The sequence below is a fragment of the Medicago sativa genome, chromosome 5 (genome assembly GCF_051527215.1).
Source record: "Medicago sativa cultivar Bolivia chromosome 5, Bolivia_mono, whole genome shotgun sequence".
NCBI lineage: Eukaryota > Viridiplantae > Streptophyta > Magnoliopsida > Fabales > Fabaceae > Medicago > Medicago sativa.
Window position 1 is genome coordinate 19,764,568 of NC_140753.1, and position 17,842 is coordinate 19,782,409.

A 17,842-nucleotide genomic window follows, 5' to 3' on the forward strand; every position below is an offset into this window, starting at 1 on the left:
GTTGTATCTATGGCTAGGTAGTCGGAAGACTTTATGTAACAAGGGAAATCGATAATTTAGTCGGATAAAGAGAATCAGTTGGTAACAGACGTACGTGGAAGTCTAAGATCGAAAGTATAGAGGAATTATTTGTACTTATTATCAGGTAAACTCTAAATTTCGAGGACGAAATTTCTTTAAGGGGGGTAGAGTGTAATATCCCACGTAATTTTAAATAAATTGTCGTATCAGTTACATGTTAGAACGGAAATAATTTTCAAAGGATTAATTACTTATTGAGAAATCGACGATATTTGGTAAGTTTCTCGTATTACTATTCCAACGGACATGAGAAATTAAATGGTTACGAATTAATGGAGGATAATTATGTCTTTTCCTTTGAAGGGCAATTTGGTAACTTGGACTTGAGATTTTTTTTTAAGAAAGTTGGAACCACTTTCTAGTTCTTTCTACCCACTTCTTTCTTGCACTAGAAAGCAAATTCTCTCCCTTCTTTCTAAGACCAAGAAATCGGCCTCCACTTCCATGCAACTTTAGCCACCAAAATTCAACTAATCTTCCATGGAATCACTATAATTAAGCTACCAATGGGTTCTATGTGGAGTTCTAGCCAAGAGCCAAGTTTCAAAAATCTCTCTTTCCCTCCATTGCTCTCAAAACCGCCCCTCCTCTTGATTCTCCATAACCTTCATTTTCATTCAAGCCTCATGGGAATTAGCTTATGAGTTTGCATTAGAGCACCAAAGAATGGATTAATCACAAGGTAAGTGACATAATCACCTTTTCATGGGAATTTATTTAATCCAAGATTTGATATATGTTTTATGTGTAATTGGAAGAGGATTATGTGTGGTAATGGTATTTAGAAATATGGTATGAAGAATGATAATAAGCTAGGAGAATTGGTGTGAGAATTTAGGACTTAAAGTGTGCAAGTTATTCCCATAAGCTATTTCAAGTGATTATTGATTGTAACATGTTGGAATTTTGTATAATTGGTTTAGGAGGTGTTTAAACATGTTGGGATTGCTTCTGGAAAATTTGAACAGAAAATGAATGGTTTAGAGGGAATAAGCTGGCAGTTAAGTTGTTTTGATCAAAAGGCCTTAAATGATTAAGTTGTGGATTCAAACTGATTTGAAAGGGATTAAAAGGGCTGATCATTCATGTTGGAATTATGTGTGAAAGTTTGAATTGAAATTGATATGCTAAAAGTTATAAGTTTCTAGTTAAGCCGTTTGGAAAATAGCTTAAATTGGAATTTGAGTTGTTTCAAGTATTGTTTTGTAATGAACAGTTTAGGAGAGATACGTTAAACTGGTATATGAGAAATGGTAAAATTATAAGCTGTTTTAGTGATGATAAAAGTGCTTAAATAGTAATTAAGCTGTTTTGGAAGTGCTTAAATAGCCAAACGGCAAACTTCTGATGCAGGGACTGAAATGGTAATTTTTCTATATGCTTTTTGATGAGTTAGGAGTATGTAACAAGTGGGTTGGACTGTTTCGGAAAATTCAAGACCTATAAGTCAAGGCATAAGCTATTTTGGGAAATTGATTATGGAGTTTTGGAGATAGCAGAAGCTGCAGGTTGTTGATAAGATGCTTTGCAATTTTTCCAAGAGTGATTCGAGGTGAGTTCCTTTAGATAGAAACCCCACCCTGGGTAGTTCAATTTCTATGAAATTATATTAAATCATTTATTTTAGCTTATTATTTTATATGTTAGTTCTCTTAAACAATATAAACTCAATAGGGTATGGAAATTATTTATAACCTTTAGGAATGGCATATGACAACGATATGCCTAGAACCTGAATAGGTTAATATGATTAGACACAGGAAAATATTAGAATTATCAGATTAATTTACAAGTTAAAGACGAGATTCACTTCGTCTTTATTATCAATTCAGAAATATTATCATTATAAGAAAATCATTTAAGAAAAATTATGCATCTCTAACTCCCCGTTAGTAGTGGAGTTGAGGGTTATTTCAGTTGTCAGAAAATCAGTTTAGTTTATAATATTAAATAATTTATAAGCCGTGGCTTTTGCTATCCTCGCCAGTTAGGATACAAAAGGTTCCCGCCAGTTGGAACGGGCACTATCCGTAAGGATGACCCCACGATAATCAGAGGAGTCCGGTATCCCCGTCAGTTGGGTTCCCGCCAGTTGGAAATTATTACCGGTCAGAGTGGAATAAATTCCGGGGTTACTCCACCTGGGTTTATTCCGTAAAATCAACTCAGATAATATTGTTTGTTCAACGCTAACATTTCTAACATATTATGACAGACATTATGATTATAATTATGGTTATGATTTTAGTATTGGTATCAGAATTATATTAGTATTTCAGACAGCGATCCTAGTTATCCCCCGATCGCTCAGTTATGCATGACAAAACTGTATAAACCCAAAAAGGGTTGAGCTTAGAGACAGATGGCGATCCTAGGTTCCCTGAGATTGCCTACAGCCTAGGATAGGTGGAACTCACTGAGACATCCCGTCTCACCCCAATCCCTTTTATTTTATTTCAGATCAGCAGGTTGTAAATGGCAAGGAGACAATACATGAGGCTGGATGATATATTTCCACAAGCTCGTGTCGTACCAGTTTAGATTATTTATTATGGTTCCAGACATGTATTCAGATAGCAAATGTACGATCCTGCAGTGATGTATATATTTATTCAGTCGAAATTTTTATTGTTGTAATTTTAATGTATCCAGTACTAAATTTAACGCACATTCTAAATATTCTAGATAAGTTAAATATTCTAGATAAGTTTAGTTTGGGCGTTACAATTTGGTATCAGAGCAGGTCGATTCAGATCGTGCCTTGGGTCATTAGAATTCAATAAAACATAGTGGGACCATTGGGTTCCGGATATTTATTCTAAATGTCATGTCTAGCTGAGCCTGATCAACTCAAACTAGTATGTGACAACTAGAACAAATGTCTGAGAGCTGAATAGGACCTAGGAGGAATGAAGCATGCGGAGAAGGAAAGTCAAGGTGTCAGGTTTTATAACGAATTTTTGATAAGGAAGTATTCAACGACAAATGGTGGCTGGTAAATTGTGAAGTTGAAGGTTCTTCAAGGACATAAGGGAAATGTTAAGATTAAGACGGAATACTCTGGTATTATTGAACGACACTTTTATGTGGATACCGTAGAAGTAAGATATTCAGGGTGACTAAGGGATGATTGCAACTTTGACAAGAGCCGCAATATAAGAAGCGTAAGTAAGGTGTAGAAGAAATGAGTATTTCTAAAGGCGTAACTAGAACTGTGGGATCAGAAGATGAACTTGATGTGAGAAAATTATCTGACGAACAATGAAATTCATAAACTCTCAGTGGATGTAGAGTATGTAAGAAGTGAATGACTCGAATGCCCGAAACAAGCCGACTTTTGATGTTTGAGTTGTTAAGTGAACTAATTTAGGAATAAGTAAATTATTTTGGAGCAGACAAGGAAATCCCCTCAATGCGAGCATTGAATGGACAACGTAAGTCAGATAAACTATGTTGGATTAGTCGCACCTCCCAAAATCTAAAGTGCTAGATTTATGAATCAGTAAAGTGAAGATGCTATGCAGCATAAGAGTCAAGAAGGATGAATAAATAGTAGTGGAAAGATCCTTACGGATTAGAGCACGATTTGGATGTATTTTTTATTAGCAAGGAATTGCAGAAAAGTTAAACTAATAAGGATTGTACGCTAAGGAAATTGAATAAGACCCATTGCATTTATCATGATATTAAGTTGTTCTTCGAACTAAGAAATACAAGTATAACAGTAAGTGGAAAGAGATCCCGGTAATGGTCAGAGACAAGATGTAACTTTTAATCGAAAAAAAAAGGGAAAAAAAAGAGAGAAGACTGAATAAGAAGTTGCCAAAGTATAGTGAACTAATGGACGAATGATGTCAAGCTCTTTCAACAGAATGTCGAGGACAAGAATGTATTAACGCATGAATACAATACGTTGATGTGTTAAGGATTAATCAAGATTTTTGAATTTGAAAATTATTTTAAGGTTCTGCTACAGGAAAAATAGTCGCTAGTGTAAAAGAGTTAAGAACGAAGTAAAGTATTGAGGAGTTAAACATTTTTATCTGATGATTTTTCTTATGCAAGTGTCTTGAAAACCAAAAGAATGATTTTGTTAACTAAATCGAATTTTGGGAGTCGAAGTTATTACAGAGGAGATCGTAAGTGTAACTGTCATTACAGACAAGAACAAACTAAATGGAAATAAGCCTCAAATATTCAAGTATGTTTTAGTTCATAAATAAGGTGAATGTGAGAATCATTTAAGGAACACTTTGCGAGAACAAGTATGTAATGCATGTTTAAAGAAAAATTGCAGTATTTGAAAATGACTCGTCAGTGATTAAAAGTCGGTGCTCGAAATTGCAAGAAGTGTAGAGTTAGCCCCATGTTCATAATATGTAGTAATGAGATGGAGAAATTTACAGTATGGTTTGAGCAGTACGCCTAAGTGAAGTGAACCAATAAATCAGAGTAGAGCAGCGAGATATTAATCAGCAAGAAGTGACATAATGTGCAAAAGTTTAAGACTTTGAATGAGATATTCATGGGAAATCTTAAAGGACGAATTAAACAATTTTCCAAACCACATAATTCAAAGATATTAAAAGTTCAAGTAGTAAGAGTAGGATGAAGGTGTTCCTACCTTATTAAATATAAGAAATTGGAATCACCTATAGTATGTAATCTGGTTAATAGACGCGGTGATTTCGAAGAAAGACTTAGAAGTATCAGATTAGTTAAAAAGGAGACATGTATGAGGCAACGAATATGAATGTTGTATCTTGAAGATTTTATTTTTATTTTGGTTTGAAATACTATCATGGAATATCAGGTATATTAACATGTATCTGAGGGAACAGATACTACTCAGAATATGAATGCAAATGCTTGAATGCAATTTTAGTCGTAAAGTTCAGGAATCTAAACTCCATATTTTTTTTGAGGTAAAGAAAAGATTGATATCACACAAGTTAAAAAAAAATATGTGAGCTACGGTATGGGACTACACATGTTCAGGTTATGAGTATGGAATTAAGAAAAAGATGATAAGACATTCCCTAGAGTAATAGCTATAACAATATTGTTCAAGAATGAAATGTATATTTTGAACATATAAGTTCAAGAGAAGATCTATGATGATACGTTCTACTCATCCTAATATGATCAAGGTGTATCGTGATTGATTTAAAATCTGGTATAGATGAAGCAAAGTTGAATGACTACAAATATATGATATTTATTAAGCTATCAGTTGTACTACCTCATGTATTGTGTACTCGCCAGTCAGTGCACCATTCTCATATAAGATTTATATATTTAATGTACTCGCCAGTTAGTACACTATGTATTTAAATTTGACTTATGGATTGTACTCGTCAGTTAGCACTTCCAACAGATGTTGAGGTAGCACCATGTTGAGTTTATTCATATAAAACATAACAGATATCAGAAGTAACATTTTGCTATTTATGTGTTGATTAACGGAGAAAATTGAAACAATTCTTACTTTCGATGAAATAAACTTGACGTCAGATATTGCTCAGAGTAGGGACGATCTTATATAGAGTATGGTACGATTATCATTATAAGACCTCGTTATTTGGGGCATAGTTCATAAATAAAATTTTATTGGGACCAGACATAGTATGAAAGATCACTCAAAGGTTATATCCGTCCAACAGAAGATAAAAGTTGACGAAGTCGATAGAAGTGTTACTCTAGTAAACGTATGAGATTTTTCAAGAATTCAGTAAAGGTAAACAAGCAGGAGTAACCTAAGACAATTTATAAGGAGTATGTGGAACAAGGAATTTACTCGAAAGATATCAGATGCATCGGTTAGCTTTACAATCCACTATGTTCGGAATGTGTATAATGTATTCCACAAATCACAGACAAGAAGGTTATTATCGAATCTTTTCGACATATGAGATTGGAAAACATGTCCTGAAATCGGTTTAAAATATTAATTCAAGTCAGTTGTATCTATGGCTAGGTAGTCGGAAGACTTTATGTAACAAGGGAAATCGATAATTTAGTCGGATAAAGAGAATCAGTTGGTAACAGACGTACGTGGAAGTCTAAGATCGAAAGTATAGAGGAATTATTTGTACTTATTATCAGGTAAACTCTAAATTTCGAGGACGAAATTTCTTTAAGGGGGGTAGAGTGTAATATCCCACGTAATTTTAAATAAATTGTCGTATCAGTTACATGTTAGAACGAAAATAATTTTCAAAGGATTAATTACTTATTGAGAAATCGACGATATTTGGTAAGTTTCTCGTATTACTATTCCAACGGACATGAGAAATTAAATGGTTACGAATTAATGGAGGATAATTATGTCTTTTCCTTTGAAGGGCAATTTGGTAACTTGGACTTGAGATTTTTTTTTAAGAAAGTTGGAACCACTTTCTAGTTCTTTCTACCCACTTCTTTCTTGCACTAGAAAGCAAATTCTCTCCCTTCTTTCTAAGACCAAGAAATCGGCCTCCACTTCCATGCAACTTTAGCCACCAAAATTCAACTAATCTTCCATGGAATCACTATAATTAAGCTACCAATGGGTTCTATGTGGAGTTCTAGCCAAGAGCCAAGTTTCAAAAATCTCTCTTTCCCTCCATTGCTCTCAAAACCGCCCCTCCTCTTGATTCTCCATAACCTTCATTTTCATTCAAGCCTCATGGGAATTAGCTTATGAGTTTGCATTAGAGCACCAAAGAATGGATTAATCACAAGGTAAGTGACATAATCACCTTTTCATGGGAATTTATTTAATCCAAGATTTGATATATGTTTTATGTGTAATTGGAAGAGGATTATGTGTGGTAATGGTATTTAGAAATATGGTATGAAGAATGATAATAAGCTAGGAGAATTGGTGTGAGAATTTAGGACTTAAAGTGTGCAAGTTATTCCCATAAGCTATTTCAAGTGATTATTGATTGTAACATGTTGGAATTTTGTATAATTGGTTTAGGAGGTGTTTAAACATGTTGGGATTGCTTCTGGAAAATTTGAACAGAAAATGAATGGTTTAGAGGGAATAAGCTGGCAGTTAAGTTGTTTTGATCAAAAGGCCTTAAATGATTAAGTTGTGGATTCAAACTGATTTGAAAGGGATTAAAAGGGCTGATCATTCATGTTGGAATTATGTGTGAAAGTTTGAATTGAAATTGATATGCTAAAAGTTATAAGTTTCTAGTTAAGCCGTTTGGAAAATAGCTTAAATTGGAATTTGAGTTGTTTCAAGTATTGTTTTGTAATGACCAGTTTAGGAGAGATACGTTAAACTGGTATATGAGAAATGGTAAAATTATAAGCTGTTTTAGTGATGATAAAAGTGCTTAAATAGTAATTAAGCTGTTTTGGAAGTGCTTAAATAGCCAAACGGCAAACTTCTGATGCAGGGACTGAAATGGTAATTTTTCTATATGCTTGTTGATGAGTTAGGAGTATGTAACAAGTGGGTTGGACTGTTTCGGAAAATTCAAGACCTATAAGTCAAGGCATAAGCTATTTTGGGAAATTGATTATGGAGTTTTGGAGATAGCAGAAGCTGCAGGTTGTTGATAAGATGCTTTGCAATTTTTCCAAGAGTGATTCGAGGTGAGTTCCTTTAGATAGAAACCCCACCCTGGGTAGTTCAATTTCTATGAAATTATATTAAATCATTTATTTTAGCTTATTATTTTATATGTTAGTTCTCTTAAACAATATAAACTCAATAGGGTATGGAAATTATTTATAACCTTTAGGAATGGCATATGACAACGATATGCCTAGAACCTGAATAGGTTAATATGATTAGACACAGGAAAATATTAGAATTATCAGATTAATTTACAAGTTAAAGACGAGATTCACTTCGTCTTTATTATCAATTCAGAAATATTATCATTATAAGAAAATCATTTAAGAAAAATTATGCATCTCTAACTCCCCGTTAGTAGTGGAGTTGAGGGTTATTTCAGTTGTCAGAAAATCAGTTTAGTTTATAATATTAAATAATTTATAAGCCGTGGCTTTTGCTATCCTCGCCAGTTAGGATACAAAAGGTTCCCGCCAGTTGGAACGGGCACTATCCGTAAGGATGACCCCACGATAATCAGAGGAGTCCGGTATCCCCGTCAGTTGGGTTCCCGCCAGTTGGAAATTATTACCGGTCAGAGTGGAATAAATTCCGGGGTTACTCCACCTGGGTTTATTCCGTAAAATCAACTCAGATAATATTGTTTGTTCAACGCTAACATTTCTAACATATTATGACAGACATTATGATTATAATTATGGTTATGATTTTAGTATTGGTATCAGAATTATATTAGTATTTCAGACAGCGATCCTAGTTATCCCCCGATCGCTCAGTTATGCATGACAAAACTGTATAAACCCAAAAAGGGTTGAGCTTAGAGACAGATGGCGATCCTAGGTTCCCTGAGATTGCCTACAGCCTAGGATAGGTGGAACTCACTGAGACATCCCGTCTCACCCCAATCCCTTTTATTTTATTTCAGATCAGCAGGTTGTAAATGGCAAGGAGACAATACATGAGGCTGGATGATATATTTCCACAAGCTCGTGTCGTACCAGTTTAGATTATTTATTATGGTTCCAGACATGTATTCAGATAGCAAATGTACGATCCTGCAGTGATGTATATATTTATTCAGTCGAAATTTTTATTGTTGTAATTTTAATGTATCCAGTACTAAATTTAACGCACATTCTAAATATTCTAGATAAGTTAAATATTCTAGATAAGTTTAGTTTGGGCGTTACAATTTGGTATCAGAGCAGGTCGATTCAGATCGTGCCTTGGGTCATTAGAATTCAATAAAACATAGTGGGACCATTGGGTTCCGGATATTTATTCTAAATGTCATGTCTAGCTGAGCCTGATCAACTCAAACTAGTATGTGACAACTAGAACAAATGTCTGAGAGCTGAATAGGACCTAGGAGGAATGAAGCATGCGGAGAAGGAAAGTCAAGGTGTCAGGTTTTATAACGAATTTTTGATAAGGAAGTATTCAACGACAAATGGTGGCTGGTAAATTGTGAAGTTGAAGGTTCTTCAAGGACATAAGGGAAATGTTAAGATTAAGACGGAATACTCTGGTATTATTGAACGACACTTTTATGTGGATACCGTAGAAGTAAGATATTCAGGGTGACTAAGGGATGATTGCAACTTTGACAAGAGCCGCAATATAAGAAGCGTAAGTAAGGTGTAGAAGAAATGAGTATTTCTAAAGGCGTAACTAGAACTGTGGGATCAGAAGATGAACTTGATATGAGAAAATTATCTGACGAACAATGAAATTCATAAACTCTCAGTGGATGTAGAGTATGTAAGAAGTGAATGACTCGAATGCCCGAAACAAGCCGACTTTTGATGTTTGAGTTGTTAAGTGAACTAATTTAGGAATAAGTAAATTATTTTGGAGCAGACAAGGAAATCCCCTCAATGCGAGCATTGAATGGACAACGTAAGTCAGATAAACTATGTTGGATTAGTCGCACCTCCCAAAATCTAAAGTGCTAGATTTATGAATCAGTAAAGTGAAGATGCTATGCAGCATAAGAGTCAAGAAGGATGAATAAATAGTAGTGGAAAGATCCTTACGGATTAGAGCACGATTTGGATGTATTTTTTATTAGCAAGGAATTGCAGAAAAGTTAAACTAATAAGGATTGTACGCTAAGGAAATTGAATAAGACCCATTGCATTTATCATGATATTAAGTTGTTCTTCGAACTAAGAAATACAAGTATAACAGTAAGTGGAAAGAGATCCCGGTAATGGTCAGAGACAAGATGTAACTTTTAATCGAAAAAAAAAGGGAAAAAAAAGAGAGAAGACTGAATAAGAAGTTGCCAAAGTATAGTGAACTAATGGACGAATGATGTCAAGCTCTTTCAACAGAATGTCGAGGACAAGAATGTATTAACGCATGAATACAATACGTTGATGTGTTAAGGATTAATCAAGATTTTTGAATTTGAAAATTATTTTAAGGTTCTGCTACAGGAAAAATAGTCGCTAGTGTAAAAGAGTTAAGAACGAAGTAAAGTATTGAGGAGTTAAACATTTTTATCTGATGATTTTTCTTATGCAAGTGTCTTGAAAACCAAAAGAATGATTTTATTAACTAAATCGAATTTTGGGAGTCGAAGTTATTACAGAGGAGATCGTAAGTGTAACTGTCATTACAGACAAGAACAAACTAAATGGAAATAAGCCTCAAATATTCAAGTATGTTTTAGTTCATAAATAAGGTGAATGTGAGAATCATTTAAGGAACACTTTGCGAGAACAAGTATGTAATGCATGTTTAAAGAAAAATTGCAGTATTTGAAAATGACTCGTCAGTGATTAAAAGTCGGTGCTCGAAATTGCAAGAAGTGTAGAGTTAGCCCCATGTTCATAATATGTAGTAATGAGATGGAGAAATTTACAGTATGGTTTGAGCAGTACGCCTAAGTGAAGTGAACTAATAAATCAGAGTAGAGCAGCGAGATATTAATCAGCAAGAAGTGACATAATGTGCAAAAGTTTAAGACTTTGAATGAGATATTCATGGGAAATCTTAAAGGACGAATTAAACAATTTTCCAAACCACATAATTCAAAGATATTAAAAGTTCAAGTAGTAAGAGTAGGATGAAGGTGTTCCTACCTTATTAAATATAAGAAATTGGAATCACCTATAGTATGTAATCTGGTTAATAGACGCGGTGATTTCGAAGAAAGACTTAGAAGTATCAGATTAGTTAAAAAGGAGACATGTATGAGGCAACGAATATGAATGTTGTATCTTGAAGATTTTATTTTTATTTTGGTTTGAAATACTATCATGGAATATCAGGTATATTAACATGTATTTGAGGGAACAGATACTACTCAGAATATGAATGCAAATGCTTGAATGCAATTTTAGTCGTAAAGTTCAGGAATCTAAACTCCATATTTTTTTTGAGGTAAAGAAAAGATTGATATCACACAAGTTAAAAAAAAATATGTGAGCTACGGTATGGGACTACACATGTTCAGGTTATGAGTATGGAATTAAGAAAAAGATGATAAGACATTCCCTAGAGTAATAGCTATAACAATATTGTTCAAGAATGAAATGTATATTTTGAACATATAAGTTCAAGAGAAGATCTATGATGATACGTTCTACTCATCCTAATATGATCAAGGTGTATCGTGATTGATTTAAAATCTGGTATAGATGAAGCAAAGTTGAATGACTACAAATATATGATATTTATTAAGCTATCAGTTGTACTACCTCATGTATTGTGTACTCGCCAGTCAGTGCACCATTCTCATATAAGATTTATATATTTAATGTACTCGCCAGTTAGTACACTATGTATTTAAATTTGACTTATGGATTGTACTCGTCAGTTAGCACTTCCAACAGATGTTGAGGTAGCACCATGTTGAGTTTATTCATATAAAACATAACAGATATCAGAAGTAACATTTTGCTATTTATGTGTTGATTAACGGAGAAAATTGAAACAATTCTTACTTTCGATGAAATAAACTTGACGTCAGATATTGCTCAGAGTAGGGACGATCTTATATAGAGTATGGTACGATTATCATTATAAGACCTCGTTATTTGGGGCATAGTTCATAAATAAAATTTTATTGGGACCAGACATAGTATGAAAGATCACTCAAAGGTTATATCCGTCCAACAGAAGATAAAAGTTGACGAAGTCGATAGAAGTGTTACTCTAGTAAACGTATGAGATTTTTCAAGAATTCAGTAAAGGTAAACAAGCAGGAGTAACCTAAGACAATTTATAAGGAGTATGTGGAACAAGGAATTTACTCGAAAGATATCAGATGCATCGGTTAGCTTTACAATCCACTATGTTCGGAATGTGTATAATGTATTCCACAAATCACAGACAAGAAGGTTATTATCGAATCTTTTCGACATATGAGATTGGAAAACATGTCCTGAAATCGGTTTAAAATATTAATTCAAGTCAGTTGTATCTATGGCTAGGTAGTCGGAAGACTTTATGTAACAAGGGAAATCGATAATTTAGTCGGATAAAGAGAATCAGTTGGTAACAGACGTACGTGGAAGTCTAAGATCGAAAGTATAGAGGAATTATTTGTACTTATTATCAGGTAAACTCTAAATTTCGAGGACGAAATTTCTTTAAGGGGGGTAGAGTGTAATATCCCACGTAATTTTAAATAAATTGTCGTATCAGTTACATGTTAGAACGGAAATAATTTTCAAAGGATTAATTACTTATTGAGAAATCGACGATATTTGGTAAGTTTCTCGTATTACTATTCCAACGGACATGAGAAATTAAATGGTTACGAATTAATGGAGGATAATTATGTCTTTTCCTTTGAAGGGCAATTTGGTAACTTGGACTTGAGATTTTTTTTTAAGAAAGTTGGAACCACTTTCTAGTTCTTTCTACCCACTTCTTTCTTGCACTAGAAAGCAAATTCTCTCCCTTCTTTCTAAGACCAAGAAATCGGCCTCCACTTCCATGCAACTTTAGCCACCAAAATTCAACTAATCTTCCATGGAATCACTATAATTAAGCTACCAATGGGTTCTATGTGGAGTTCTAGCCAAGAGCCAAGTTTCAAAAATCTCTCTTTCCCTCCATTGCTCTCAAAACCGCCCCTCCTCTTGATTCTCCATAACCTTCATTTTCATTCAAGCCTCATGGGAATTAGCTTATGAGTTTGCATTAGAGCACCAAAGAATGGATTAATCACAAGGTAAGTGGCATAATCACCTTTTCATGGGAATTTATTTAATCCAAGATTTGATATATGTTTTATGTGTAATTGGAAGAGGATTATGTGTGGTAATGGTATTTAGAAATATGGTATGAAGAATGATAATAAGCTAGGAGAATTGGTGTGAGAATTTAGGACTTAAAGTGTGCAAGTTATTCCCATAAGCTATTTCAAGTGATTATTGATTGTAACATGTTGGAATTTTGTATAATTGGTTTAGGAGGTGTTTAAACATGTTGGGATTGCTTCTGGAAAATTTGAACAGAAAATGAATGGTTTAGAGGGAATAAGCTGGCAGTAAAGTTGTTTTGATCAAAAGGCCTTAAATGATTAAGTTGTGGATTCAAACTGATTTGAAAGGGATTAAAAGGGCTGATCATTCATGTTGGAATTATGTGTGAAAGTTTGAATTGAAATTGATATGCTAAAAGTTATAAGTTTCTAGTTAAGCCGTTTGGAAAATAGCTTAAATTGGAATTTGAGTTGTTTCAAGTATTGTTTTGTAATGACCAGTTTAGGAGAGATACGTTAAACTGGTATATGAGAAATGGTAAAATTATAAGCTGTTTTAGTGATGATAAAAGTGCTTAAATAGTAATTAAGCTGTTTTGGAAGTGCTTAAATAGCCAAACGGCAAACTTCTGATGCAGGGACTGAAATGGTAATTTTTCTATATGCTTGTTGATGAGTTAGGAGTATGTAACAAGTGGGTTGGACTGTTTCGGAAAAGTCAAGACCTATAAGTCAAGGCATAAGCTATTTTGGGAAATTGATTATCGAGTTTTGGAGATAGCATAAGCTGCAGGTTGTTGATAAGATGCTTTGCAGTTTTTCCAAGAGTGATTCGAGGTGAGTTCCTTTAGATAGAAACCCCACCCTGGGTAGTTCAATTTCTATGAAATTATATTAAATCATTTATTTTAGCTTATTATTTTATATGTTAGTTCTCTTAAACAATATAAACTCAATAGGGTATGGAAATTATTTATAACCTTTAGGAATGACATATGACAACGATATGCCTAGAATCTGAATAGGTTAATATGATTAGACACAGGAAAATATTAGAATTATCAGATTAATTTACAAGTTAAAGACGAGATTCACTTCGTCTTTATTATCAATTCAGAAATATTATCATTATAAGAAAATCATTTAAGAAAAATTATGCATCTCTAACTCCCCGTTAGTAGTGGAGTTGAGGGTTATTTCAGTTTAGTTTATAATATTAAATAATTTATAAGCCGTGGCTTTTGCTATCCTCGCCAGTTAGGATACAAAAGGTTCCCGCCAGTTGGAACGGGCACTATCCGTAAGGATGACCCCACGATAATCAGAGGAGTCCGGTATCCCCGTCAGTTGGGTTCCCGCCAGTTGGAAATTATTACCGGTCAGAGTGGAATAAATTCCGGGGTTACTCCACCTGGGTTTATTCCGTAAAATCAATTCAGATAATATTGTTTGTTCAACGCTAACATTTCTAACATATTATGACAGACATTATGATTATAATTATGGTTATGATTTTAGTATTGGTATCAGAATTATATTAGTATTTCAGACAGCGATCCTAGTTATCCCCCGATCGCTCAGTTATGCATGACAAAACTGTATAAACCCAAAAAGGGTTGAGCTTAGAGACAGATGGCGATCCTAGGTTCCCTGAGATTGCCTACAGCCTAGGATAGGTGGAACTCACTGAGACATCCCGTCTCACCCCAATCCCTTTTATTTTATTTCAGATCAGCAGGTTGTAAATGGCAAGGAGACAATACAGGAGGCTGGATGATATATTTCCACAAGCTCGTGTCGTACCAGTTTAGATTATTTATTATGGTTCCAGACATGTATTCAGATAGCAAATGTACGATCCTGCAGTGATGTATATATTTATTCAGTCGAAATTTTTATTGTTGTAATTTTAATGTATCCAGTACTAAATTTAACGCACATTCTAAATATTCTAGATAAGTTTAGTTTGGGTGTTACAGTAACCCCCTTTGCTTTTTTCACATTTCTTAAGAAAAGTTGTCAGTGTAATTAATGTGTCTGTTTTGTGTATTAATATGACCAAATTGTCCTTTGTTTGTATGTGTAATAAATTTGACTATTCATATTTCAAGATAAATTAGTAGTATTAATTAGGGGTATGTTTAGGAAAAAAGTAATAAATGTATCTAGTAATTCGAAAAGGAGTTTACATTTAGGGACAAAAATAAAATCAAATGGGTGTTTAGTTATATGGACGGAAGGAGTATTTATTAGTCGTTGAAAAAATTCAAAATATTTATTATTCTTTTTAAAAACCTACCTACGTTGGGAGAATCCTAAACAGCGTAGTTTTCAATCAAAATATTTATTAGTCATTGAAAAAATTCAAAATATTTATTATTCTTTTTAAAAACTTACCTACGTTGGGAGAATCCTAAACAGCGTATTTTGGAATACTATTAATTTTTTTTGACAAAAATAGTATGAATTAATCACACATTATTTCAAAACCAAATCAAATTATTTTATTCTTTGCTAATCTTTTAAATATTTACTATTTGAAGGGAAAGAAAAACGTCACTGAATATGTCAATACAAGACCAACCCTTGCAACACAATGTCACTATAAATAACCATAGCTCCTTAGGTTTGTAATAATATTCATAGGAACATAAACTTTCATTGCTACTCACTAACTAGAGAGACACATTTTATTCACCTCCTTTGGGTCACATTGAAATGGCAACACAACCTGAATTTGAACATCCAAACAAGGCCTTTGGTTGGGCAGCTAGAGACACATCTGGTGTTCTCTCCCCTTTCAACTTCTCAAGAAGGTTCATTCATACACCACTTCACTTTTTTTTTCAATTAATTTATTTTTTACATTTTGATGCATCATATATAGTGTTAAGAGTAAAATTGTTGTTAGGAAAATATATAACTCACCTTTGATGTGTCAAAACTTTCAGAGAAACAGGTGAAAAAGATGTGGCATTCAAAATATTGTATTGTGGAATATGTCACTCAGATGTCTGCATGGCGAAGAACGAATGGGGCATATCAACCTATCCACTAGTTCCGGGGTATGTTCTAATTAAATTATCTTAGAAAAGTCTTAAAGTCTTACCATTTTCTACTATTTTGATTTGATTCTAATTTATATAAGAAATACAGGCATGAGATTGTTGGTATAGTGACAAAGGTGGGAAGCAAAGTAGAAAAGTTCAATGTTGGAGACAAAGTAGGTGTTGGCTACATAATTGATTCATGTCGATCGTGTCAAAATTGTGTTGACAATCTTGAAAATTACTGCCCCACATACACTACTACAATCGGTGCCAAGCATCGTGATGGAACCATCACATACGGAGGTTATTCTGACTCATTGGTTGCGGATGAGAACTACGTGGTTCACATTCCTGATGGCTTACCACTTGAAGCTGCTGCACCTCTCCTTTGTGCTGGGATCACTGTGTACAGTCCTCTTAGATACTTTGGACTCGACAAACCTGGTCTTCATATCGGTGTTGTTGGTCTTGGTGGGCTTGGTCACATGGCTGTGAAATTTGCCAAAGCTTTTGGTGCTAATGTGACCGTAATTAGTACATCTGCTAGCAAAGAAAAGGAAGCAAAAGAACACTTAGGAGCTGATTCATTTCTGATAAGTCGTGACCAAGATAAAATGCAGGTACAAAAACAATAGTTCAATATTCTATTATACGGAAATTTACAATGCTATTCCCAATCAATTCGTGAACTAATTATGTTAATGTTTTTATAGTCTGCACTAGGTACTTTGGATGGTATCATTGATACCGTTTCAGCAAATCATCCTATCTTGCCACTACTTGGATTACTGAAGTCTCATGGAAAACTTGTAATGGTTGGTGTACCTGACAAGCCTCTGGAAATCCCCGTCTTTCCTTTAATTTTGGGTAAGCTAGCATATATATGAACTAAGTTTCCATAGATCACTTATATAATTAAAAGCTATTAGTCATATATACATATATAGTATAATGCACATGAGAATATCAATTTAATTTATGAATAAGCATTTTTATGATGCTAACAATTATCGGCAGGGAGAAAGCTGGTAGCTGGAAGTGGAATTGGAAGCATCAAGGAGACTCAAGAGATGCTTGACTTTGCTGCTAAACACAATGTAAAACCTGACATTGAAGTCGTTCCTGTGGATTATGTTAACACAGCAATTGAACGACTCCTCAAAGCAGATGTCAAATATCGATTTGTGCTCGACATTGGAAACACTCTGAAACCAAGTTCTTAAATTTTCGTGTCTGTGGCAAACTTCGTTTTGTAATAAACTTGTGTGGTGTCGTGCAACTTTTTTTTTTAGAACGTTATTGTATGAGTCTTCTGCTAATCTTCATTGAAGGTGGGAGGAGTTTTCTTAGTATGATGTTAAGTCTTGACTATTATTAATAAACTTTCTATGTATTGAAAAAAAGTTCTTAAATTTCCCACAGCTGCATTGCCTGCAGTTGGGAGTTGGGACAATTTCTAAATTATATTTTAGTTTGTTTACTCAAATAAAGGTTATGGTCTGCTTGAAATAAAAGTTTATTTTGCCAAACACAAACGAGCTTGATCAAACATGTAATGTAATGGATACATCTTAGCCATTTCATGTGCTCTATGTTATGATCTACTATTAAGTTATTATTGGGAATTTTTTAATAATGAAGTTATTGTTGCGTTTTGATGTTATTCTATTTTGTTTTTATATATATGATATGCTATGATAGATTAACTTTTTTTTTGTAATATTCCAAATAGTACTCGAAATATTGCGAAAGCCTTTTAGAAAAATAAATTCTCATACACTTGATAAAATATTGCTGGATCTAAGCATATATAATTGTTTTATGATTTAGAAACATTTTTCAGATGTTACTAAGGTTTACAATCATTTGTTTTTTTTTTTTTTTTGAGGAATACAATCATTTGTTTATTGTATT

General features: G+C 33.8%; 1 protein-coding gene and 1 long non-coding RNA gene across 2 annotated transcripts; both read left to right on the forward strand.

The window, feature by feature from the left end:
* The first annotated feature begins 1,455 nt into the window (after positions 1–1,455).
* LOC146920840 (uncharacterized) lies at positions 1,456–13,679 on the forward strand. Its single transcript, XR_015011933.1, has 3 exons — positions 1,456–1,633; positions 7,476–7,674; positions 13,517–13,679. It is a non-coding gene; the product is annotated as an uncharacterized LOC146920840 (long non-coding RNA).
* Positions 13,680–15,505: 1,826 nt separating this feature from the next.
* On the forward strand, positions 15,506–17,568 carry LOC146920841 (putative mannitol dehydrogenase). The gene is made up of 5 exons (XM_085714280.1): positions 15,506–15,694; positions 15,830–15,943; positions 16,035–16,548; positions 16,642–16,795; positions 16,946–17,568. The coding sequence occupies exons 1-5, from the start codon at positions 15,597–15,599 to the stop codon at positions 17,149–17,151; spliced, it is 1,086 nt and encodes a 361-aa protein (XP_085570406.1). The 5' UTR covers positions 15,506–15,596; the 3' UTR covers positions 17,152–17,568.
* Positions 17,569–17,842: the final 274 nt, after the last annotated feature.

Coding starts and splice junctions, on each gene's coding strand:
- LOC146920841 (XM_085714280.1), top strand. CDS start 15,597: ATGGCAACACAACCTGAATTTGAACATCCAAACAAGGCCTTTGGTTGG. Junction 15,944..16,034: donor ACCTATCCACTAGTTCCGGG/GTATGTTCTAAT, acceptor TAAGAAATACAG/GCATGAGATTGTTGGTATAG. Junction 16,549..16,641: donor GTGACCAAGATAAAATGCAG/GTACAAAAACAA, acceptor ATGTTTTTATAG/TCTGCACTAGGTACTTTGGA.